This window comes from Bos indicus x Bos taurus, chromosome 2 (assembly GCF_003369695.1).
Source record: "Bos indicus x Bos taurus breed Angus x Brahman F1 hybrid chromosome 2, Bos_hybrid_MaternalHap_v2.0, whole genome shotgun sequence".
Taxonomy (NCBI): domain Eukaryota; kingdom Metazoa; phylum Chordata; class Mammalia; order Artiodactyla; family Bovidae; genus Bos; species Bos indicus x Bos taurus.
Window position 1 is genome coordinate 25,787,775 of NC_040077.1, and position 25,186 is coordinate 25,812,960.

At 41.3% G+C, this 25,186-nt stretch overlaps 1 protein-coding gene across 1 annotated transcript in view; it reads right to left on the reverse strand.

Moving 5' to 3' along the window:
* The window catches only part of LOC113880971 (myosin-IIIb-like), a 225,596-nt gene that overhangs the window by 177,090 nt on the left and 23,320 nt on the right, over positions 1 to 25,186 (reverse strand). The window contains exons 7-9 of the mRNA XM_027523683.1: positions 11,717 to 11,796; positions 2,825 to 2,902; positions 620 to 825 (exon numbers count right to left, since the gene is read on the reverse strand). Of these exons, the coding sequence (XP_027379484.1) occupies positions 620 to 825; positions 2,825 to 2,902; positions 11,717 to 11,796 (364 nt within the window). The remainder of the gene's footprint in view (positions 1 to 619; positions 826 to 2,824; positions 2,903 to 11,716; positions 11,797 to 25,186) is intronic.

The following is a 25,186-nucleotide window of genomic DNA, read 5'->3' on the forward strand; positions in this document are numbered from 1 at the left end:
TGACCATTGTAAAAGACCCTGATGCTGGGAAAGATGGAAGGCAGGAGGAGAAGGGGATGACAGAAGATGAGATGGTTGGATGGCATCACTGACTTCATGGACATAAGTTTGAGCAAGCTCCAGGAGTTGGTGTTGGACAAGGAAGCCTGGCGTGCTGCAGTCCATGGGGTGGCAAAGAGTTGGACACAACTGAGTGACTGAATTGAACTGATCAGAAGGGAGCTTAATTTGTCTTCCAGACGACTGTAATTCAGTTGGAGTACAACAGAAACAACATTTAAGCAAGTAAATGGCAGCTGGAAAGTCTTCCCTGGTGGTTCAGTGGTAAAGAATCCACCTGCCAATGCAGGAGACGATGGCTCCACCACTGGGTTGGGAAAATCTCCTGGACTAGGAAATGGCAACCCACTCTAGTATTCTCGCATGGGAAATCCCATGGACAGAGGAGCCTGGCAGAGTCCACGGGGTTCCAAAAGAGTCGAACACAACTTAACGACTAAAGAACAAACTAGCCAATCACGTGTTTGGAGGCAAGAGGGCTGGGGATGATCCCAGGGGACAGAATAGCTTTGGCACAGTTATGTTTAATATAATGTATTTCCCAAAATACCAGCCTGACCTTTTCACAAACTCCTCGAAGAGGATGCGGTGAGAATACCCCTGCTGGCGGATGCTGACTGTCTCTAGGATGCCCGTGGAGCGGAGCTGGGCCCGCACTTTGTCTGTGGAGAACTTCAGGGCCTCTCGGTCATCATTGGGCTTGATGCAGCGTACAAAGTGGGGCTGTCCCACCACCATTTTAGAGAGCAGATCCATCAGAGAATACTACCAGGGGAAAAAATGCACAAGAAGTGAGGTTACCAAAATCATAATGGATAATTACAACAGTGGCTGGCCCAGGCTTCCAGGGCAGTTTGTCACCTTGTAAACAACTCATGGAACCTTTGAGGCTAAACAAGAATTCAGCAAAAAGAAATAACAATATAAGTTCTGACTTATATTGTTCTGTACTTATAGCTGCCTGTGGATTTTCTTTAAACATTACCTAGGGCCAAGCAATATCCCACTTGGCAGAAACTCAGCCATCTAAGAATTTGCTTAGATTATCCCATAACTCTGTTGCCAGAACTAGCTTGTCTCTGATATTTCACGGTGATGCTCCATCAACTGTATCTGTAATTTCACAGGTCCAGCTTTCAGGGAAGGGGTCAGTTGCCTCCTTAACCTAACAATCACCAGAAAGTCTAAAGCAAAATGAGAAGAATAAAGAGGGCAAAGAAAACAAGAAAACTGGACGGTAAAAGGAGATTCTAATGAAGATAAATTAACATACACCAAATGGCTGTGCAGAGAGCAGAAAGAGCACATGGAAAACTAGGCGTGCTCTCTGTTTCTCACAGACATTCACAGCAGCAGTTCTTTTGGACATGTCTTTGGGGCAATTACAAGCCACACATAAAATCAGTCCCATTATTTCATAATTTTACCTGCTACTGATCCAAAATGGTGTTAACCTAGCTTGGCAATGCGCCATTTTTTTTAGCATTTGGGGACTAGTATTTTGAGGACACCCAATTGTTTGTTATGGATATACTTCTGAAAAGTGCATGCCAATGGCTTCTTCTGCTGAAAGAGGGACTCTAGGATCTTGAGGATAACCTTATAGTTAGAGCCTTCAAATCCCATACATGCAGAAACTAGGAGAGTATAATCAAACCACTAAGGGGATCAGGATAAGAAATAAATGGCAATTAGAAATGTCCAACCATAAGTGATGAAACAGGGGCTGAAAACCTACCTGTTGGAGAAGCTGTAGCAGGCATCACTACATCGATGGAACGCTGGACCCAAAGACCTCTAGGTCCCTACAATCCATACACTGAGGCCCATTCTAGTCTACCTCTAAAGCACAGGTCAGACTTCTTGGCTCTAGGTCCTTCTTGAACCCACTAGCTTTGGGTGGAACCTTCTTTCCATGATGCTGGCTCCCAGGCCCACCCTCCAGCCTGCCTGGCAACTCCAGCTCATGATCCACTTGACTTACTGTCCCTGCCAAGTCCCTTACTTTGGCAACCCCACCTTACAACCTTATGTTGTTGTCCCTGGTTTCAGTACTTCTGTCTTTGGACTAACAGCATCTCCATCGTGAAGTTGCCTGGACCTCAGTTCCCCATGGTGAGTGATCTCTAATGGGTTCCCAATCCCAGTGCTTCATAATTTGAAAATAAACAAATCTGTGCAAATCAGTACAAAGTGACAGTCTCTTATCTTTCCTCTCTAATGCGCATTTGACAGAGTCCTTATGGAGACAACATTTTCACTCAAAAGAGTCATTCACCAGGTAAAAATATCAGGAATTGGGGTAACAGAGATGGGAAATAATTGTGCTCAGGCAAATGGCTCTTGCAATGGGTCAATTCAGTCTAGGAAAATAAAGTTGAAGCTAAGACATATTTTCTCATGAACTTGATAAGCCTCCTTCTGGAATTTTATTAACTACTTTACTTCTCAGTAAATATGCTGGGAAAGTGGCTGACTCCAGTAGCTTTAAGGCCAAGAAGCAGCTGAAACACTAACAGAATCAGCACATTCAGTGGACTATGTGCCAGTGGCAGAGGGCCCTCTGTAGACACTTGCGGTCTCACGCTGTACTCAAGGGTGGGTTCCCTGTTATAATTCTCCTTTCCCTACACCTCCATCTTTCCTAACTGACTCTGAGCTTTGCTCTTGTTTCAGTGACTCTGTGGTATCTAGGCCTCTTGTGCGAAGGGCTGACTCATCTTTTCTGAAAACAGGCAGAGAAGAGATCAAGAAGACTCCTTACCCGAAAGTAAGAAGCCATGGTTTGCCCCTTCATGTTGGTGGTTTCTTCCGGATGCCGTATCACCTCCAGAGTGTCCACCTGGAACATAAGCAGAGACAGTGGTTTGGGTATAGAGACAGCTTATTTTCTGACATTTCCCAAAATGTGAAAGGCTATTTGATCAAATACCTGAGGGGCCTTGATGTTTATGATGTAATAGTACATACTATAGTACATACTCATTTAAAGACATCTTAAAGAAAAACAGAATTTACACCGTTCTACTTATTTGACAACGACCACACTCTGTGATATACTATATGGTCTCAGTACAAACCCCAACCATGTTCTTTCTGTATTTCTCCACATTCTACTGGGCCCTTATTTAGTTCTCCAAAAATGTCATATGAGACCATGCTATTTTTAAAAAGAAAACTGGGTAATAACATATGAAGCTGGGCAATTTCAAAGTGAAAGTGAAGCCACTCAGTCGTGTCCGACTCTTTGTGACCCCATGGACTGTAGCCTACCAGGCTCCTCAGTCCATGGAATTTCCCAGACATGAATACTGGAGTGGGTTGCCATTTCCTTCTCCAGTGGATCTTCCCGACCCAGGGATCAAACCCGGGTCTCCCACATTGCAGGCAGACACTTTACTGTCTGAGCTGTGAAAGTCGCTCAGGCATGTCTGACTCTTTGCGACCCCCATGGACAATACAGTCCATGGAATTCTCTAGGCCAGAATACTAGAGTGGGTAGCCTTTCCCTTCTGCAGGGGATCTTCCCAACCTGGAGAATTTTGGCCTGGAGGATTCAATGGACTGTATCATCCATGGGGTCGCAAAGAGTTGGACAAGACTGAGCGGCTTTCACTTGCACTGTAATTACAAAAACACAGACCCAAAGCCCAGGTTGCACCACAAGAGAATTAGTGAAATCCTAACTGCCTTCCTGCTATCAGACTCTGACCCTGCAACATCCCTCCTGCTGCCCACAGTTCCCACGTGTTCACTGTGGACCAGAGCTTAGAGTACACCTGTTCCCAAGCATCTGCCCCAAATACCTGGGCTGACTGGAAGAATTTATGAATGAAAACCACGGTAGCAAACAATTGCAGGCACCCTGTATTCCATCATTTTATCTCAATGATAAAATGCCTGCTTCTGCACACACAGAGCTGTTTGGTTTGCAGAGCATATGAGCAGCGTCTCAGCACCAGCCTCCGTGGTAGCCTCCCATCTGCTCAGAACAGGTGGCAGGGGTATGAAGCAGGAACATTTGAACTGGAAGACGCTGCTGTCAGCACGCGTGTTCCACTCAGTGGACTGCTGCCCGGGCAGCTACCTCCCCACAGGGTGAGGATGTCTGCAGCCTTGTTCAACAACAGTGAGAAGAGGCTACTTAGAAGGGACAGGGCCATGGGAGGTGGCTGAATAACGAGACTTATTCGAGGGGCATTTAGGAAACTGTTTGCAAAACTGAAGAAAACGCTTCAACTGGCTTGTATAAAGAAAACAGGTATGTTTAAGAAGGGGAATAAACAAGGAACTAAGTTTTCAAACTAGAAAAGCAACCTAAATAGTGAGCAGGAATCTGAGGGTGTCTCTGAGCAAAGTGCCATGAGCGGGGGGCAGTGCAGCTTTCTTTCTCTAGGCTGCAGACTGGATCTGTTCCCAGAGCCATCGTTTCATCTGGATGTAGCTGAGCAACAGTATAACTGCCTGTAGCTGTTTTTGTTTTTTTAATGAGAAAGGAGGAAATGACAGCTCTGTGTTGAAAAGGAAGGTTGCTCTCACATAGAAAAGAAAAAACACAACATACCCGCCCCACCTGCATAGGTCCGATGGCGCTACCTGCAGGGACCACACGGAAGCTTCCTTCCCTATCTCACCCTCACTAGGAGGACACAGCTCAGCATTGGTGAGATTTGGGGAAAGCTAATTTGGACTGAAGCAAGGAGGATCTTGGCTACGGTCTGCCTTTGGCCAAACTGTAAATTCTGACAGTTTTCCTAAACATTCTTTCTCCTTATTTTCTTTCTCCCCACCTGACTTTCATACACACACACAACTTTTGAGAATTTTTCCACTATTTCTTTTTATTCAGAGATCCTCCCTGAAGAACCACAGCTTGCTTTGAACTCTGCTTTTCCTCCTTCATTTCCCTCCCTTTTTATTCAAATTAGCCGGCTAGTGCCAGCCCCCCAGGCTCTAATCCACTGTGAAAGGGCATCTGGGAAACTCATCCATATTTCTCTTATTAGTAGAATTTACCTGTTACCCTTCTTCAGAACATACAGCAGACCCTTGGCATTTGAGAATTTTAACAGTTTAGTGATTAGGAAAATCTTTGATGTATATTAATTCTGCTAAGATACAACTTTAAAAGTGTGATATATACTGTTTTCAAGATCAGTACCCATCCCCTGTAGCAAGTTGGAAAAATATAGAATGAAGCACCAGTTTGCAATCCAAGATACAGGGCTGGAAGTATTATTAACTTCCCAAAGCCTGTTATTTAAAAACCACTGCTGTGCGCACACACACACATGAGGTCAGTCAGTTCCCTTTCCTTTATTGCCATGTTTGATTCAGTTTTAGTAATCACCCAGCATGACTTCAAGTTCTGCTCTTTTACTCACATACAGAGTAACTCTTGGGTAGTAAAAACCTATTCTCCTACATATAACTTGGAAATGTTAATGCATGTCTGTAGTTCACCACCTACATATCTAGTACTATATTTTAAAGAACAAATAACATACGATTGCGGTTCCTTCTGATTTTAGAATTTGGAAAGGTCTTGGGTTGGTCAAGGGTCTCTTGGATTGGCAAAGGGTATTTGCATAGTTATGAAGTTCCCCTGTACATGGAATGGATCTAAAAGAGGGACTTGCACTTTGGACAAGGGACATACCAGAAGTTGCCTCTCTTGAACTTTTAAAGTAGGAGGACTTTGTCTGCATTGGGCCTGCCATGAACTCTGTGCTGTGCTGTGCTAAGTTGCGTCCAACTTTGTGACCCTATGGACTGGCTCCTCTGTCCATGGGATTTTCCAGGCAAGAATACTGGAGTGAGTTCCATGCCTTCCCTCCAGGGGATCTTCCTGAGGGATAGAACCTGCATCTCCTGCATTGCAGGCAGTTTCTTTACTGCCGAGTCACCAGGGAAGCCCACCATGAACTCTGCTGCTGCTGCTAAGTCACTTCAGTCGTGTCCGACTCTGTGCGACCCCCTAGACGGCAGCCTACCAGGCTCCCCCGTCCCTGGGATTCTCCAGGCAAGAACACTGGAGTGGGTTGCCATTTCCTTCTCCAATGCATGACAGTGAAAAGTGAAAATGAAGTCGCTAAGTCGTGTCTGACTCCTAGCAACCCCATGGACTGCAGCCTACCAGGCTCCTCCGTCCATGGGATTTTCCAAGCAAGAGTACTGGAGTGGGGTGCCATTGCCTTCTCCGACCATGAACTCTACAGAACAGCAAAAAACTCAAAGCCAAAAGAAATGCAAAGGTTATTGTCTAAATTAAGAGCTTGTCTTTCTGAACTGATTTCGTTAATAGTTAAAGCTAAGTGTTAGTCGTTCAGTCATGTCAACTCTTTCGGACCCCATGGACTGTAGCCCACCAGGCTCCTCTGTCCATAGGATTCTCCAGGCAAGAATACTGGAATGGGTTGCCATTCCCTTCTCCAGGGGATCTCATCCACCCAGGAATAGAAACTAAGTATCCTGCATTGCAGGTTGATTCTTTACCATCTGAGCTACCCAGGAAGCCCCCAAGCAATGGTTTTAATTTAAAAAATAAAGTTTCTTAGAAATGATCCAGAAAGTAGATTCTATTGAAGCCATCATCTAGCAAACTGTTCTTTCCAAAGGCGGGGATTTCACAACAACAACAACAACAAAGTCTTTTCTGTAGATTCTTATAAATTTTTACCTCAGATAGGAGGAAAAAGGTTGGGAGAGCTTCCAAGGCTCAGGGGGTTTGTGCTATAGGGCCCAGGGCTTGGAATTGGACACACTTGGTTCAAATTCTGGCTCCTGTGCTTAATAGCTATGTGGACTTTGACTTATTAACTTTCCAAAGTCTGTGTTATTTAAAAACCACTGTCTTGCACATTCGCACACACAGAAAAGGTCAGTCAGTTCCCCATCCTTTATTACCATGTTTGATTCGGTTTTAGTTTAGTAATGCATGGGGTTGCAAAGAGTCGGACATGACTTAGCAACTGAACAACAATAATCAATATTAAGGATGCTGGGTTTTTATTTCATGGAATAAGATGAGTACTGAGCAACTTCACTTTCACTTTTCACTTTTATGCATTGGAGAAGGAAATGGCAACCCACTCCAGTGTTCTTGCCTGGAGAATCCCAGAGACAGGGCAGCCTGGTAGGCTGCTGTCTATGGGGTCACACAGAGTCGGACACGACTAAAGTGACTTAGCAGCAAGGTGAGTACTAGCTCCCATGCAACATAGGAAGGAAATATTTTTATTTATTGGCAGAGAAAATACTTCCAATGAAACCAATTTCAAAATGATCAGTATAACCAATATTCTGGACAAAAACATCGTCTGTCTAACCCAGTATACCCTTCTTCTACACCATCAATTGATATAACCATATAAGCCAACTGGAGCTAATCAAGCTTGCTTTGTCAAGAAAGTCCACATGACAAATGTCCTGCCTGATTCCTTGTGAGTGGTGCTAGTTAGCCTTCAAAATAGTCATGAATAAGCTTTACAGTTTGTGGTACAGACTCCAGGCCCATAGGAAATGAGCAAGCTTCCGTATACATATGGACTACACACATGGAATTTTAGATGGTTATCAAAACATGAGTAATAAAACATTTATTGTTTCCAATGTGAAATCACTATACTAAACACTTTGCCTACATTATGTCAATGAATTCTCAAAAGGCCACTATGAGGTAAACATCATTGTTACTACTATTCTACATATAAGGAAGTTAACGCTCAAAGATTTTAGGTAAATTTTCCAGAGTCTTGCAGCCAGTAACTGGCCATGCCTAAGTCTGAACCCAGTTCTGATTCCAAAACCTACTCCTTAAACATAATATAATGCCTTTATATGTGATTTGTTATAAGTTATAAAAATCAGTCTGAAAGCACGGTATTATTAAAAAGATCTGCCTCATCTGTCAACTAAATTTACTCTAGGATAAAGACACAGCTTCCAAAAAGCCTTGAAAACCATCTACATCTCAGTAATAAATGAAAAACTGGAGGAATTTTTTCCTTTGGTCTCAGTAAGTACCTACGATTTGCATCTCCAAACCTCAGAAGTGTTTATACTTAGCCTCCTGACAAAGCCTTTGGTCAAGAATTTTTACTGCTATGCATCCATCTCTTAAGGAAAAAGCCCCTGCAGCATCACTCCCCTCAAAAGTCTCCATGGCGCTGAATGAGGAAGCAAGGCTGGTGCGGACACCAGCCCAGGGTTGGGGTGCTGAATGTGGTGGAGGCTAGCTTCCGGCAGGGCCACCTCTTCTACTTTTTCTTGGATAAGGCAGAGAGGAATTGGTGGAGCTTTTTATTGCTGTTGTTACCCTCATATTTTCTGATGCCTTAATTAGAATTTTCAACTCATCTTCTCTCCAAGGGAAAATAAATCTCTAGTCATTTTCATCTCACCTATATATATATATTGTAGTGATGTAAATACACGCCACACACTGGAGGGCACACTTCTCACATAGGCAGTGCAGGGAAGGAGATAACAATGTGTGGATAGGGAGTGTGGAAGGCAGAGGAATAGGTCCTAGAAGAATCCAGAGGTCAAAACATCAAACTGAGCAAAGGAGGGCAATATGGGCTGACATCAAATAGTACACAAGAGACTCTCATTTTTTTTTTTTTTTGGTCATGATCCTTTTTAGAAGGAGTCTCAGTTAATCAGTTCAGTGGCTCAGTCATGTCCGACTCTTTGTGACCCCAGTGACTGCAGCACGCCAGGCCTCCCTGTCCATCACCAACTCCTGGAGTTTATTCAAACTCATGTCCATTGAGTCAGTGATGCCATCCAACCATCTCATCCTCTGTCATCCCCTTCTCTCGCCTTCCATCTTTCCCAGCATCAGGGTCTTTTACAATGAGTCAGTTCTTCACATCAGGTGGCCAAAGTATTGGAGAAGGAGTCTGGTGGAAGCCAATGACTCAAAAAAAAAAAAAAAAAAAAAACCACACATATGGTTGATCCTCATCATTTGTGGATCTACATTGGTGAATTTGCCTACTTGCTGAAATGTACTTTTTTTTTTTTTTGAAATGTACTTTTAATCTCCAAATCAATTAATGCTCACATGCTTTCATGGTCACTTACAGACATGCAGAGTGGTAGAAACTTATACCCGGATGTGCATGCTCCCAGCTGAGGTTGAACAAAGCGACACTCTCTGTCTTCCTGTTCCAGCTCTCACACCATAAACAAGTATCTTTTTCAAGGTGTACTTAAGTGCCAGAATTTTTCCTTTTTTTGTGCTTTAGACTGGTGATTATACTGTTCAGAATAGCACCTAATCACAGGACTGAAGTCCTATTGAGAGTTCCTAAGAGTAAGAAGGCTCTGATGTGCCTGTTGGAACATATTTGTGTGTTAGTTTAGCTTCACTCAGGCATGAGTCACAGTGCTGCTGGCCTTGAGTTCAATGACACAAATACTGTATTTGAAATAATGTTTATACAAAGAAATACGGCATATAGTTAATTATTTATAAGAAGTATCTACAGTGGACCCTTCAGCCACAGAGGTTTGAACTACATGGATCCACTTACATGCAGATTTTTTTCAATAGTAAATACAGCACTACTACACAATCTATGGCTTATTGAATCTGCATCTGTAGGATTGTGGATACAGAGAGCCCACTGTAAAGTTATTAGTGGATTTTTGACTGTATGGAGGGTTGGTGTCCCTAACCTCCGTGTTCTTCAAGGGTCACCTGCATTAAATATAATGTTTTTAAAGAGAAACACACACAATACAGGTTATATATTAATCAGTTGACAACAGTATTGTGACCAGAGGCTTGCAGGAGCCTAACCGTGTATTTCTAGGAGCACTGCTTCAAGATTTGCTGATTCAGCATTCACAGAAGCCGCATAGAACATAACTTTTGTGAATAATGAGGATCAAGTGCATTGAACACAAACAACATTTACATATAATGTCTCATTATATGTACATACATTTACTCTCAGAACCACTGAAACCCCTCTGTAAACCTGACCTAGGGTCCCACGTAACTCATGTTAAATAGCCCTAATATCCTGCCACAAATGCACATGGTTGAAAAGTGGAATATTCTATAGGATTGTGCTAACAATGTGGATGTAAGAATTACTGCTAACAAAGATGATCTGAATCCTTACTATGTGCAGGTCTTTTATTCTCAGAGGAAGTGAGTATAGATATGTATGTCTGTATCAATTTGGGGGTAATATTCATGAATTATATGTGGTTGTATTGATTATTCTTTATCAAATGAATCATTTAATATTCAGTATAAACAAAGGGTAAGAAAATTGAGAGACATGACCCCTGTTTATTATCCCCTCAACTTTCAGATCATTATTTCTTGCTGCTAGTGTACACAATGAATATTAAGCAGCCATTCCTTGAGATTTGGGCTAAACATTAGCAGGAAGAATGCAACAGTTAAAAATATTTTACAACCGGACATTTAGCAACTTGTCTAACACCCTCTTTGCATGGATAAGTGCATCACTCGTTTTTCAGAGAGCAAAGCGGAGTAATAGGAGGGGGCTTGGTTTCTTTCTTCCCTGCTGACTCCTTTCATTATCCTACTCTACACTGGTGATAGCTTCAAGAAAAAGTGGAATGTGTGCACTTCTTCCTGTGGCTGTGGATGTGCACGTGTGCTAAGTTGCTTTAGTCGTGTTCGACTCTGCAACGCCATGGATCAAAGCCCACCAGGCTTCTCTATCCATGGGATTCTCAAGGCAAGAATCCTGGAGTGGGTTGCCATGCCCTCCTGCAGGGGATCTTCCTAACCCAGGGATTGAACCTGCTTTTCTTACATCTCCTGCACTGGGAGGTGGGTTCTTTCCCACTCGCATCACCTGGGAAGCCCTTATATCTTCCCAGATGGACTTTGTTTTCAAGTGTCATTGTTCTATAAACTTAAGTAGTATTTCTGAGAATCAGGTAAAGGGGTCTGCATATGCCATGTGGCATGAGGATTATTTTGAACTGAAGACATATAAGTAACAACAGTTGCAAGAAGAAGCTTTTATGAACTCCCCTTATCTGCCTAAAAGCAAAGCCTCCAAAAATAATTCAACTGTCATAAATCCCTTCCCTGGGAGCTTTGCAATCAGAGAAGACTGATTCCTATCACCAGAGATGAGAGGTCAGCACTGGGATAAGAAATTACCGAAATAGATAGTGTCATATAAAACTGTTATACTTTCCATTTATTTTCCTAAGGACCATTTATTTTTCCCAAAAGTCACTGATTGTCCCAGAAGTGTCCTTCTTCCTCTCTTCATCTCCTATTAAGATGGTATAGAAACCTCAAAATCTAACGGGCCCTTAGAGTCACTATTTTGGTGAACCTCTGTATGTATATCATTAAAATATGTTTTTTTTCTCTTGCTAATCTGTCCGTTCAAGTTGAATTCAGTCATCAAACACTGAACTTAAGAGGGTAGAGGAAAAAAATTTTTCCCCTGACACAGGATTGTAAAGGATTCCATGATGATGTTTCAAATCTCTTAACCCCAAATTCCTAAATGCCTCAGTCTCTATTCTAGACTTCCTGGGTAGTGGGTCAGATAAAGGAAACTAATCCTGCCCACCTAGGATGATCCCTAGGGTGGGAACGTCTTGTGGTCCACAGTACTTTGGGTATAAACCTACAACTCACCTTGAGTCTCCCAGAACTGAAATGCGGAGGCAAAGATCTTGAGGCTGCTGTTATCCTGGCTCTTGTCTGGGCCAAGTTACCTGTGCAAAGAAGACAAAAAATTAAGGCAAAGGAAAAGTTAAAGAATAGTATGATAAGTAATTTTTCCCTTTGTGTCCCTGTATTTTTCAGAATGTTCTAAATGATCTGCCCTGAACTTGAAACATTTGGAAAAATTTTGAAATTCAATTATATAAATTATAAGTAAAATATAATATTTATAAGCTATAATTTGTAATATAAATTAAATTTATGTTAGTTTAATAAGCAAATAAGAAAGCACAAAATCTCCCATTCACTTAACAAGCTAGTGCTTAGTCGCTCAGTCGTGTCTGCTTCTTTGCGACCCATGGACTGTAGACTGCCTGGTTCCTCTGCCCGTGGGATTCTCCAGGCTGGAATATCAGAGTGGGTTGCCATGTCCCCCTCCAGGGGATCTTCCCAACCCAGGGATCAAACTAGAGATTGAAGGAAATTACTATAACATAAGAGAACCATATATGAAAATCCCATAACTCATGCACTGAACAGTGAAAAATTGGAAGTTTTTCCTCTAAGATTAGGAACAAGACAAGAATGTCCACTCTCACCACTTCTATTCAACATAATACTGACAGCCCTAGCTAGGTCAGTTAGGCAAGAAATAGAAATTAAAGGCATCCAAATTGTAAAGTAAGAAGTAAAATTATCTCCATTCACAGATGACATCATCTTACATATAGAAAACCCTAAAGATCATACACATGCACTAGCAAATGAATTCAAAGTTGTAGGATATAAAATCAATATATAAAAAGTTAGTGGCATTTATATACACTAACAATGAAAATCTGAAAAGGTAGTTAAGAAAACAGTTCCATTTACAATGGCATCAATAGGAATAAAATACTTAGGAGTAAACTTAACCAAGGAGGTGAAAATTTATACACTGAAAACTATACAACACTCCTCAAAGAAACCAACAAAGGCACAAATAAATGGAAAGCTATTCCATTGTGAGGGAGAAAAAAATATACTTTTTCCTCTACCTGTTAGGGAAGCACACTGATTGAAACCGCCCACCCTGGCCAGGCACCATAGTAACCATTTGCAAGAGTTGTTTTATCACAGGAGGTCCTGGTAAGGAACAGGAAACTAATAAGCCTCCACCAACCAGAAAAGTTTGAGAAAGGTCAAAAAGAGACACCACCTGTCCGCCCACCTCCCAGAATCCTTCTCTCTGGCATCCATCTTGGCTGAACAAGGCGTGTACCACCAGGAAGAACTCTGAGTCAGAACAATTGGCTAAGGACAACCCAGAAACTAAACCCATCACCATAAAACCCGAGACTGCAAGCCATGTGGCAGAGCTGTTCTCCTGGGTTCCCTTACCCTTCTCCTCTCCACCCAGGTGCCCTTTCCCAATAAAATCTCTTGCTTTGTCAGCAGATGTGTCTCCTCGGACAATTCATTTCCGAGTGTTAACAAGAGCCCAGTTTCGGGCCCTGGAAGGGGTCCCCTTTCCTACAAAATACCCACCTTAGGTTCATTGGCTGGGGCCCTACAAATTAGACTGACAGAGGATAGAGTAGCAAGAGAAAAACAATCAGAAGTTTACTAATGCATGCATTGCACATATATATAGGATTACTCAGTGATGAGTAATTCTAAGGGGTGGTTAGAACTTGGATTTATATAGATATTAACAAAAGAACAATAAATTGATAAAGAAGTGAAAGACAAAGAAAAAGAACTTTGAGTTTCCAGGGGTGGGAAATTATGGTAAGGGTAGATATATAAGGAAGGGCTTCCCTGGTGGCTCAGTGGTAAAGAACCCACCTGCCAATGCAGGAGATGTGGGTTCTATCTTTGGGTCGAGGAGATACTCTGGAGAAGGAAATGGCAACCCACTCCATTCTTGCCTGGAAAATCCCATGGATTTTCCATGGACTGTGGTGGGTTACAGTCCATGAAGTCGCAAAAGAGCTGGACACAATTTAGCCATTAAACAACAAAAAATACATAGGGAAGCTATTATAAGATAAAGGCTAATTTATTATATAAATTCCTCTAATGGTGCTGTCTCTGAGTTGATAGGGTCTAGAGTTGTCTCTGGTGATTAACTTCTGCCTTTTTTGGTAGAGAGGAAAGGGGGCACATTTTTACAAATTTATGCCCTGCTTTTGGACAAATGCAGGGAAAGCAGAGAACTTTTCTTATATCTGCTCCTTTTCAATTGCTTTCAGCTTAAAATAATCCTTATGGCAAACTGGCATATTTTGGGGTGGCATATTCTGTTACCCTGGATTGTGTTCATGGATTAGAAGGCTTAATATTGTTACAATGTCCACACCACCCAAAGAGAGCTACAAATTCAGTGCAATCCCCATCAAAATCTCAATGACATTTTTGGACAAATAGAAAAAATCCTAAAATTCATATCGAACCCCAAAGGACTCCAAAACAATCTTCAGAAGGAAAAGAAAAAACTGAAGGCCTTATATGTCCTAATTTCAAAATACATTACAAAGCTATAGTAGTTGAAATAGTCTGGCAAAACAATACTGACATGAAGATAAACATATAGACCAATGGAACAGAACAGAGAGCCCAGAAATAGACCCATGCACATATAGTCAAATAATCTTTGATATGGGTATTAAGACTACACAGTGGGGAAAGGATTATCTCTTCAACAAATGGTGCTGTGAATACTGGGCATTTACATGCAAAAGAATGAAACTGAAACCCTATCTTATACCATACTCGAAGATCAACTCATAATAAAGACTTAAACGTAAGACCAGAAACTATATAAGCATAGGGGAAAGCCAATAATTGGTCTGGACAATTATTTCTCAGGTACGACACCAAAAGCACAGGCAAAAAAAGCAAAAATAGACAATTGGGACTGTATATCAACAGGGGAAAAAAGATGGGAGAAAACCATCTATCTCGTAAGAGGTTACTTTCCAAAATGTATAAAGAACTCCTACAACTCAACTCTTTGCGACCCCATGGACTATATAGTCCATGGAATTCTCTAGGCCAGAATACTAGAGTGGGCAGCCTTTCCCTTCTCCAGGGGATCTTCCCAGCCCAGGGATTGAACCCAGGTGTCCCACATTGCAGGCAGATTCTTTACCAGCTGAGAGACAAGGGAAGCCCTATAACTCAGCAGCAAAAAATAAAATAAGCTGATTTAAAAATGGGCAAAGAACTTGAATATACATGCCTGCAAAGATGACATACAAATGACCTGAAGGTATATGAAAAGATTCTTAGTATCATTAACAAGGTAATGTAAATCAAAGCCACAATGAGATATCACCTCATACTTGTTCGAGTGGAGATTATAAATGAAGAGGAATAAAATATCTCCCTTTGGCATACTGATTATTTTAAGTTGTTATTTTTGAGAAATGTAGACACACATGAGGCTCTGAAAACTGAGCCGAAATTACCCTTTTGTAAGAAAACTTTACAAGAGGAATGAATCTCCATATGTAAAGGCATCTCCCTCTCCCTACTGCAAAGAGAAGGATGACTACATGATTTTCAGGGCTGTTATGGGCACTGGATGAAATAATTCATGAAAAGCATTATAAACACAGCTCTGGTACAAGGAAAGTGCTCACTTCGTGTTACTAGCATTGATGATGATGATTTGCTGTGAACAGTTCACACGGTCTCAGTAGAGGGCAAGAGAACAGGGACTTGTACTAATTTGCTACTGTGAACCCTGGTTTGTAAAAAAAAAATTAATGAAAGACGAGAAAAAATGATAAGGCAACTCCACTTTGAACGTCCATCTCTTAGCCTCTCTGATTTCTGCTGCTTTTTGCCTTTGAAGGGTCTGAGTGGCCTGCTGGAACTCTCTTCTCCCTTCCTCTCCACCCACCCTTCATCTCCTCTCTCATACTTAGCCCCCCAAACCAAGAGATCTGTTTTACCTAAAATGTCATTTGATTGTGTAGCAAAATAAAAAGTTGTCAGTGGAAGGAGAAGCTGCAATTTGTGCATTTGCAAGACACTAAAGATTTCAAAGTTTTTAGCAAGTCTAGCACAAAGATGTCCAAATGTTTTCTCTGGCGATATCTTCAGAGGCTAAACTGTGATTAATAGCCCAGAAAGAATCCTTTGAAGCAGGATTGGTGACATCAAAGTCGTAATCCAGGGGTGGCAGGAGCTTTATAATGAGTGGGAAGCATTTTAACACATTTCAAAGGATTTACAGCATGAATAAACAATAGACCTCAGCAGATGTGCCACACACACCTTTCAGAAACATAACCTATAAGAAGTTTCCATTTTAATTTAAATGTAAATACAGTGTTCACACTTCTTTCAAATGTTAAGCATCCTCAGTGCTTCACCCCCCAGTCTCTTTGGCTAAGGATGCCTCACTGCTCCAGAGCACCCTCCTGTGACTCACTGACATATCGGAGAGGGAAAAAATGGAAGTCAGAGGCATTGGATGGAATTTGTATCCTATGTGGGAACTGGGTTAGGAAAGAATCTAAAATGGAGCTTGCAATGATCCCAGATAATTTCTCTGCTTCCAACTTAAAGCGAAAGAGACAAGTGGTCTGAAGACAGGGCTGAAACTTTTAAAAGATGGCAATTTCCTGCCTGCTTCAGAGGATTTTCAGCTCTTGGAAAGCAACCAGCACCCAGGATTTCAGCTGCCTCTTAAGAGTTGCCCGAGATGATGGGTTGCGGTTTTAAATAATCAGGCTTGAAATTTGACTTCCCTCTGCTGCCCCCTCTGGGTTTAAAGGATTGGTTGCAGGGTTCTGGTGGTGACTGCTGGTGGGCATTTGTTTAGGAAATTTTCCTGTTTCAATTTTGCATAACACAAGAAATAGGCTAATAAGCTAATAAATGATTGCAAAGAAATGCTGAAAAGTAAAAGGCTGGTGTCAATTGCTGCCCGAAAAGGAGTTGCAAAGAAAACATCAGCTCTTTTTTTCGCCAGATTAAGTTATGTGAGTATACCTGAGAACTACTATGTGTACCCCGCAGTCAGTGTGGGTGAAAAGTGAAAGTTGCTCAGTCGTGTCCAACTCTTTGCGACCTCAAGGACTGCAAGCCTGCCAGGTTTCTCTGTCCATGGAATTCTCCAGGCAAGAATACTGGAGTGGGTGGCCGTTTCCTTCTCCAGAGGATCTTCCTAACCCAGGGATTGAACCCAGGTCTACCACATTGCAGGTGGATTCTTTACTGTCAAGCTACCAGGGAAGCCAAGTTTGAATACTGAAAACCAAAATCACACCTTTCTGTCTAAATGAGAATGACCTTGTGCTATTCCTGTCCCCATTAACATGAATTTCTTTTCCAGGAGTCTCCTGTCCAGACAAATGGTTTGATTGTTCATTACAAGAATTTCCCCAAAGACCCAAGACCCATCAACTCTTTATGAAAAATGTCCCTTGTTTAAACTCCATGGTTCTGTGAATTCCTTGTTTCAAATTCACACATTGCTGTTTCCATCAATCATGGGCTGGTTACATTGTATGTGATCCTTGTTATTGCTGTTCAATACCTTAGTCGTGTCCAACTGTTTGTGACTCCATGGACTGCAGCACACTAAGCCTCCCTGTCCCTCACCATCTCCCAAAGTTTGCCTAAGTTCCTGTTCATTGCATCAGTGATGCCATCCAGCCCTTTCATCCTCTGACACCCTCTTCTTCTGCCCTCAATCTGTCCCAGCATCAGGGACTTTTCCAATGAGTCAGCTGTTCATATCAGATGACCAAAATACTGGAGCTTCAGCATCAGTCTTTCCAATGAATATTCAGGGTTGATTTCCCTTAAGATTGATTAGTTTGATCTCCTCGCTTTCCAAGAGACCTTCAGGAGTCTTCTCCAGCACCACAGTTTGAAGGTGCTCTGCCTTCTTTATGGTCTGGCTCTCACAACTGTACATGATTACATGGAAAGACCATAGCCTTGACTGTACAGACCTTTGTCAGCAGAGTAATGTCTCTGCTTTTCAACATACTGTCTAGGTTTATCATAGCGTTCCTGCCTAGAAGCAATCACCTTCTGATTTCATGACTGCAGTCACCATCTGCAGTGATTTTAGAGCCCAAGAAGAAGAAATTTGTCACTACTTTCACTTTTTCCCCTTCTATTTGCCATGAAGTAATGGGGCCAGATGCCATGATCTTAGTTTTTTTAATATTTAGTTTTAAGCCAGCTCTTTCACTCTCCCCCTTCACTCCTCATCAAGAATTTCTTTCATTCCTCTCCACTTACTCGTGTGATCCTTATGCAGTTCTAATTAAGCCCTCTCACTCCGACTCATCTTAAATCAAACTTGACCTCTCAACAAATTCTGACCCAGCCTTTCCTTCTCCAAGACACTGTCAAAGCTTTGAGAGATGGTGGTCTCCCTTCCTGTGGGGAGCAACGAACTCTACTTTGTCTAATTATAACAGGCAGGGTGAGTAATGTTTAGGGGGTCAGCTTGGGACAGACTTATGCAGGGGTGATGCTTGGAGTAAATGAAATGTTCTCATTTTAGTTAATAACACTGTAATCAATAAAAATGCAAGGGGTTAAATTCAGTAGTTGTATAAAACATACTAGAGTATTTTGTATGTTTTTTAAAAAACCACTTAGATAATGATCTATCCTATAAGTCTATATAACAAGAACTTGTTTCAGATTTGATACACTGAGATAACTTAAAATAGTGACAAGAAAATGACACAGTTGTAGGAGGAGGAGAGAGAAAGGGTAATGTTAGATTTTGTTCTGCAGATTTCACTCTCTCCTGGCCTTTATCTATGGCTTTGAGTGTTAATATCAATAAATGGACAAGGGGGAGGTGGAAGAGTTCCCAGTCTACTTAATCTCTCAAGAAAAGAACACAGGTAATTTATGTATATATGGAAGTGGCTGTAGTTTTGTGGAGGGAAGAAATAAAGAGATCAGCCTGTACTCTACGCTGTTCTAATGAAGAAAGATACGCACATACAGCAAATGTTCTCTTCTGAATGCACAACCTAGACTTTATCATGTATGTGGGAAATTTCATGCCCAAAGGGAACCTTTCCCCGTTTCTGCATTCACTGGCATTTGTCTGGAAATTTAAGGAATTTCTGCACAATGAACACCTTTACACTATCTGCTTGAAGGAAGCCAAACCAAGGTTTCCACTGATTTTTTTTTTTCCATTTAAAATGAGAACTACAGCTTTAAAGATCTGTGGCCCAGAGATTCTAAAATTGTATAGCTGAGGAAAAACTAATAACTCCTTTCCTCTTTAAGTTTGAAAACTCATAAACAGGATGTCATCTCAGCAAACAACTGCATCAAATCATCAGAACGTGTCGAGGAGGCAACCAGACTTCCCTTCAACTCAGTCTATAGTGGAGCTGAGGCTTCCTGCTTCCTGCAGTTTACTGCACATGGGTGGAAACTGCCAGTTCAGCCTATCTTAATAAAGACAGAGCTAGTTAAGAAAAGCCCTGAGTATTGTCTGCCTTCCCCACATGTTTCACTTGGAGTTTGCTTGGAAATACCATGACTGCCAAGTGGCATGACATGTGTTCACAGAAGTGCTGGAACCTAGACAGTTGATACCTATCCATGAAGACTTAAGCCACTGAGAAAAGCATGACATTCACAGACGCATACCTGCCAGTACTCACACACATAAGCATCATTTATTTCCGTCTCAGAGCAACATCCATATGCAGCAGAGTGGTTTTGAGTCCAATGAAACCTAGTCTTGGACAAAACTGTAATTTAGCCAAAGGGTATATTCGAAGTCCCATACACGGCTTTTCACATCCCTATTCCCACTTCTGAAGGTCAAAATGGCTTTAATGCTGTGTCTCTTCCCTATCCCAACAACCAGTTTTCCTATTTCCTTGCCCCACCCTGGAAATCTCCCTAGCAGACCTTCTCCATACTCCCATTGAAGCTCCCCTGTCTATGTTCTAAACCTTCATGTTACTATTCTTCCCTGACAACTAATCCAGGTCCACTTTCCTCATGGTTGGATAAATGTGTTATTTCACATAGGTGAGATGTTTGCATATGAAGGGGAGCAGAATTTGTCATCCCAAAATATGCCTCTCTAGCATAAGTATTATTTCAGGCTAATTATTTTTAAGAAATAGTCATCATAGGAGAGGCTCTGAAAACTGAGTAGAAATGACCCTTTTGTAAAGAATTTTGGAGGGAGAAAACATGGAAAAGGAAGACTTTATTAAGACATCATAAGTTACTGGTGGGACCACAGACAAAAGCTTAGCTAATTTTGCTCTTCCAGTGGCCTTATGTAGCTACTCATCCAACCATGTGGCCAAAGGTGAATGGTTTGGATACAAGCCACTATGGGACTTACATTTGTTAGTTACTACAGGGGGCAGAGTCTTGAGTAAAATCCCTTGTGGGTCAGGTTGTTGCAATACAGGGAACCCACATTTCACAGTCTAAGGCTAAATGACAAGGCAAGAGAGAATAAACTGATTACTAAATAATAAAAAATATTTTACATAATATAAAATAGGGATATAATTATATTTTTATATAATATTATATTTTATATAATATAAAATAGGATAAAAAATCCCTCCCTAGAAGCTCTGCTCAACACAACTTATCTATTGATGGTAGGTCAGTTATGGATTTCTCTATGTAAAGTATAACATTATGTTTTCAATTAAGTCTGAAAAAGCCACCCAGTGTTTCAGAAAACAAGAGGCTGGTAACTTCACATGTTGCAGAATGATGACTGAGTGCTTGAAATTATAAGTGCTTATTTAGTTCTCCCTCTTTAGCCTGGAAGCAATGAAAAGAATGCTAGACTCATAACTGAGAAACCTGAATTCTTATCCCAAGCCTATCTCTGACTTTAGATCACTTCTAGTCTCTATGACTCAACAGTATGACACCTCAAATGAGAAGTCTGAGTAGATGAGCGGTCCTCCACTTGTGTGCTGCAGCATTTTGCCATGGCACTCATGGAACAAATCCTCTGTGCTATGCAGCTGAATCTAGATCACTGTCTGCTAATGTGCTATAAGAGGGGTAGACTCTTAAGAGATGGGACTACAAGGGATAGTGTAATGTTTACCTGGTACCAAAAAAAGATTGCATGACATCTGGGGCCAGGGCATGTGAAAACTTTACCTAGGCTGTAAATCAGAGAGCTGGTCGGTCAGGGCAGTAAACAATATTGATCAAAAGCAACATCAAGGGGAAAATTCACAAATGATACATCTGACAATGGACTATTATCCAAAATATACAAAGAACTCTTGAAATTCTACAATGAGAAAACAAACAACCTGATTTTAAAATGGGCCGAATACTTTAACAGAAACCTCACTAAAGAAGATACACAGATGGCAAATAAGCATATGAAAAGATGCTCCACATTATAGATCATCAGGGAAATGCAAATTAAAATGAGATACCATTATACACCTACTAAAATAGCCAAAATCCAGAACACTGACATCATTAAATGCTGCCAAGGATGTAGAGCAACAGAAACTCTCATTCATTGCTTATGGGAATACAAAATGGGGCAGCTACTTTGGAAGACAGATTGGTGGCTTCTTATAAAAATAAACATACTCTTACATATGATCAGCAATTATGTTCCTTGGTATTTACCCAAAGGAGTTGAAAACATGTTCACACAGAAATTTGTTGCCAAAAATTGGAAGTAACCAAGATGTCAGTAGGTGAATGGAAAAACAAACTGAGTTATATCTAAGACAATGGATTATTTTGTTCTTAAAAAAGAGCTATGAAATCATGAAACGACTTGGAAGAACTTTAAATCTGTATTACTAAGTGAAAAAAGTCATCTGAAAAGGCTAGATATTATATTATTCCAAATGGAAAATGTATTATGCCAAATAGGAAAGGCAAAACTATGCAGACAATAAAAAGATCATGGGTTCAGGGAAGAAATTAATATAGTAAATGAACTGGAGTAAAAAAGGTTAAGGAGTGTTGGGTTTGCATTCAGGTCTGAAAGTCTATTGATGGTTGTGAAATAAATTTTAAGAGACTGCTGAGTTAGGGAAAACAAGAGAGAACAAAACAAAGGGGATAAAGCTAAAGTCTACGTGATGTATTATTTCCTAGCAATCTGGCAAGCAACAGGAGAGGGGAGGATGGCGATGATAGTGCACGTGTCTGTGCTCAGCAGACTCTCTGTGACCCCACGGACTGTAGCCTGCCAGGCTTCTCTGTCCATCGGATTTTCCAGGCAAGAACACTGGAGTGGGTTGTCATTTCCTTCTCCAGGGGATCTTCCCAACCCAGGGATCAAAACTGTGTCTCTGCATTGGCAGGCAGATTCTTTACTGAGCTCCTGGGAAGCCCAGCTTAGATAAATTGAGGAAGCTTAAGTAATGATTTGACAGAGGCGAGGATATTTAATTTGCTAACTCTCTCTTCACAGCTGATCACCATGAGAAACAAACCCTGGCTCTGTTTCTGGGGTCTCTTTCCAGTTACTCCTCCACTTCCTTTGCTTTTTTGGCGAAAGTGAGCTTATTCAGATCTCTAACTTGCATATCACTCTTCTACATAATACATGAGAGAGGGGATAGAGGTATAATATTTTGCTCCCCCCAATGATGTTTTAAAGATTAAGTAATTCAAGGTGATAGGGACAGAGTAAAGGAAGAAAGTAGGTGATTAAACTGAAAAAGTACAGGAGACCCCTGTAAATTAAAGATCATCCCAGAAAGCAGGTTTGCTTAGCAATAAAACCATGTGACAGAAACATGAGACACACCCCCAAAACAGTGAAACAATGGTGGAATGAGATGTGCCTCCTGCCCAGTGAGCTCAGCAAGTGAATGATTCCTCGCACATGCTTCTCCTCATTCACTAAAAACAAAAATACAGGAAAAGGTAGTATTATATTAAAACCTGAAATGATTTATCACAGTTTAGTATGTTACTGCCTTTTGGTCTATTTCTGTAGCAGCATGACAGTTTCCGTTTGACCATATAGGGACAAAAAAACTCCCTTTCCCAATGTGGAGGAGTGGTTTATGACAGAAACTTGATGTCTACTCAAGAAAGATACAGAATACGGTCTTTCCAACCCTCCCCATTTTTCCTTTGATTATAAAAATGTAGCCACTAAGTTCTCAGGGAAGCACTGCCTTGCCTGCCTGCTTGCATCTCTTACAAGTGTCCTACACTAATATACTCCTTCCTTGCCTGTCACTCTAACTCTCACTGAATTATTTCTACACCAAGACAGAAAATCCTTTGTTTCACTAAGCCCTGAAACACATTCTGTGATTTCAAAGGTGCTTATCTTCAGCATCGTCACAGTATGTATTCTCCAAATGAAAAATTATGCTTCTTTCAGTTTGGATATTAGCAAATACCAGTCATTTTGAAAAGCTGATTGCTAATATGAATGCAACCATCATTTATATAAGTCATTTTTTTTTTTTTTTTTGATTGAGACTCTGAAAGCATTCAAGGTTAACTTTTGGTCTATAGGTATTCAAGTCCAGTTTTCTCACTTACCAGTTATTTTGCTTTCTTTCAAGGAATGACTATTATCACCTAACACCTTTTCAAAGACCTACTCTAAACATTCAGGTGCAGAACTTGGAGAAAAACTGTAGCTGCTTAAAATTCCAGAAAATAAGGAGAGGCAAACTGAGAAAGACACACTCTATAGGCAACAAAGCTTATAACAGGCCTACCTGGCCAGTGTGACTTGTGTCTAAGCTACAGTGCCACAGGTTTTCTAGACACCAACACATACATATTTCTCACTCTCTTCTTTTGCTCTCCTTCCTCTCTCTTTCAAATTTTTGTTCGTTTTTACGATTCATAAAATGGCACTGACCAAAAAGACTCTTCTACTGAATCTGATATGTGTCATAGTGCTGAAGGATGAAGTTTATGTAAGTTTTATTTTTTAAGTACAGGCATTGTTTTTTTTTTTTTTTTTTGACTATGCCAAAGCCTTTGACTGTGTGGACCACAACAAACTCTGGTAAATTCTTAATGAGATGGGAATACCAGACCACCTGACCTGCCTCTTGAGAAATCTGTATGCAGGTCAGGAAGCAACAGTTAGAACTGGACATGGAACAACAGACTGGTTCCAAATAGGGAAAGGAGTACATCAAGGCTGTATATTGTCACCCTGCTTATTTAACTTATATGCAGAGTACATCATGAGAAATGCTGGGCTGGATGAAGCACAAACTGGAATCAAGATTGCTAGGAGAAATATCAATAACCTCAGATATGCAGATGACACCACCCTTATGGCAGAAAGTGAAGAGGAACTAATTAGGCCTCTTGATGAAAGTGAAAGTGGAGAGTGAAAAAGTTGGCTTAAAGCTCAACATTCAGAAAACGAAGATCATGGCATCTGGTCCCATCACTTCATGGGAAATAGATGGAGAAACAGTGGAAACAGTGTCAGACTTTATTTTTGGGGGCTCCAAAATCACTGCAGATAGTGACTGCAGCCATGAAATTAAAAGACACTTACTCCTTGGAAGGAAAGTTATGACCAACCTAGATAGCATATTCAAAAGCAGAGACATTACTTTGCCAACAAAGGTTTGTCTAGTCAAGGCTATGGTTTTTCCTGTGGTCATGCATGGGTGTGAGAGTTGGACTGTGAAGAAGGCTGAGCACCGAAGAATTGATGCTTTTGAACTGTGGTGTTGGAGAAGACTCTTGAGAGTCCCTTGGACTGCAAGGAGATCCAATCAGTCCACTCTGAAGGAGATCAGCCCTGGGATTTCTTTGGAAGGAACGATGCTAAAGCTGAAACTCCAGTACTTTGGCCACCTCATGCGAAGAGTTGACTCATTGGAAAAGACTCTGATGCTGGGAGGGACTGGGGGCAGGAGGAGAAGGGGACGACAGAGGATGAGATGGCTGGATGGCATCACTGACTCGATGGACGTGAGTCTGAGTGAACTCCAGGAGTTGGTGATGGACAGGGAGGCCTGGCGTGCTGCGATTCATGAGGCCGCAAAGAGTCAGACACGACTGAGCGACTGAACTGAACTGAACTGAAAATCACTGCAGATGGTGACTGAAGCCATGAAATTAAAAGATGCTTGCTCCTTGGAAGAAAAGTTATGATCAACCTAGACAGCATATTAAAAAGCAGAGACATTACTTTGCCAACAAAGGTCCGTCTAGTCAAAGCTACAGTTTTTCCAGTAGTCATGTATGGATGTGAGACTATAAAGAAAGCTGAGCACCAAAGAAGTGACGCTTTTGAACTGTGGTGTTGGAGAAAACTCTTGAGAGTCCCCTGGATTGCAAGGAGATTCAACGAGTCCATTCTAAAGGAAATCAGTCCTGAATATTCTTTGGAGGTACTGATGCTGAAGCTGAGACTCCAGTACTCTGGACACCTGATGCAAAGAGCTGACTCATTTGAAAAGACCCTGATGCTGGGAAAGATTGAAG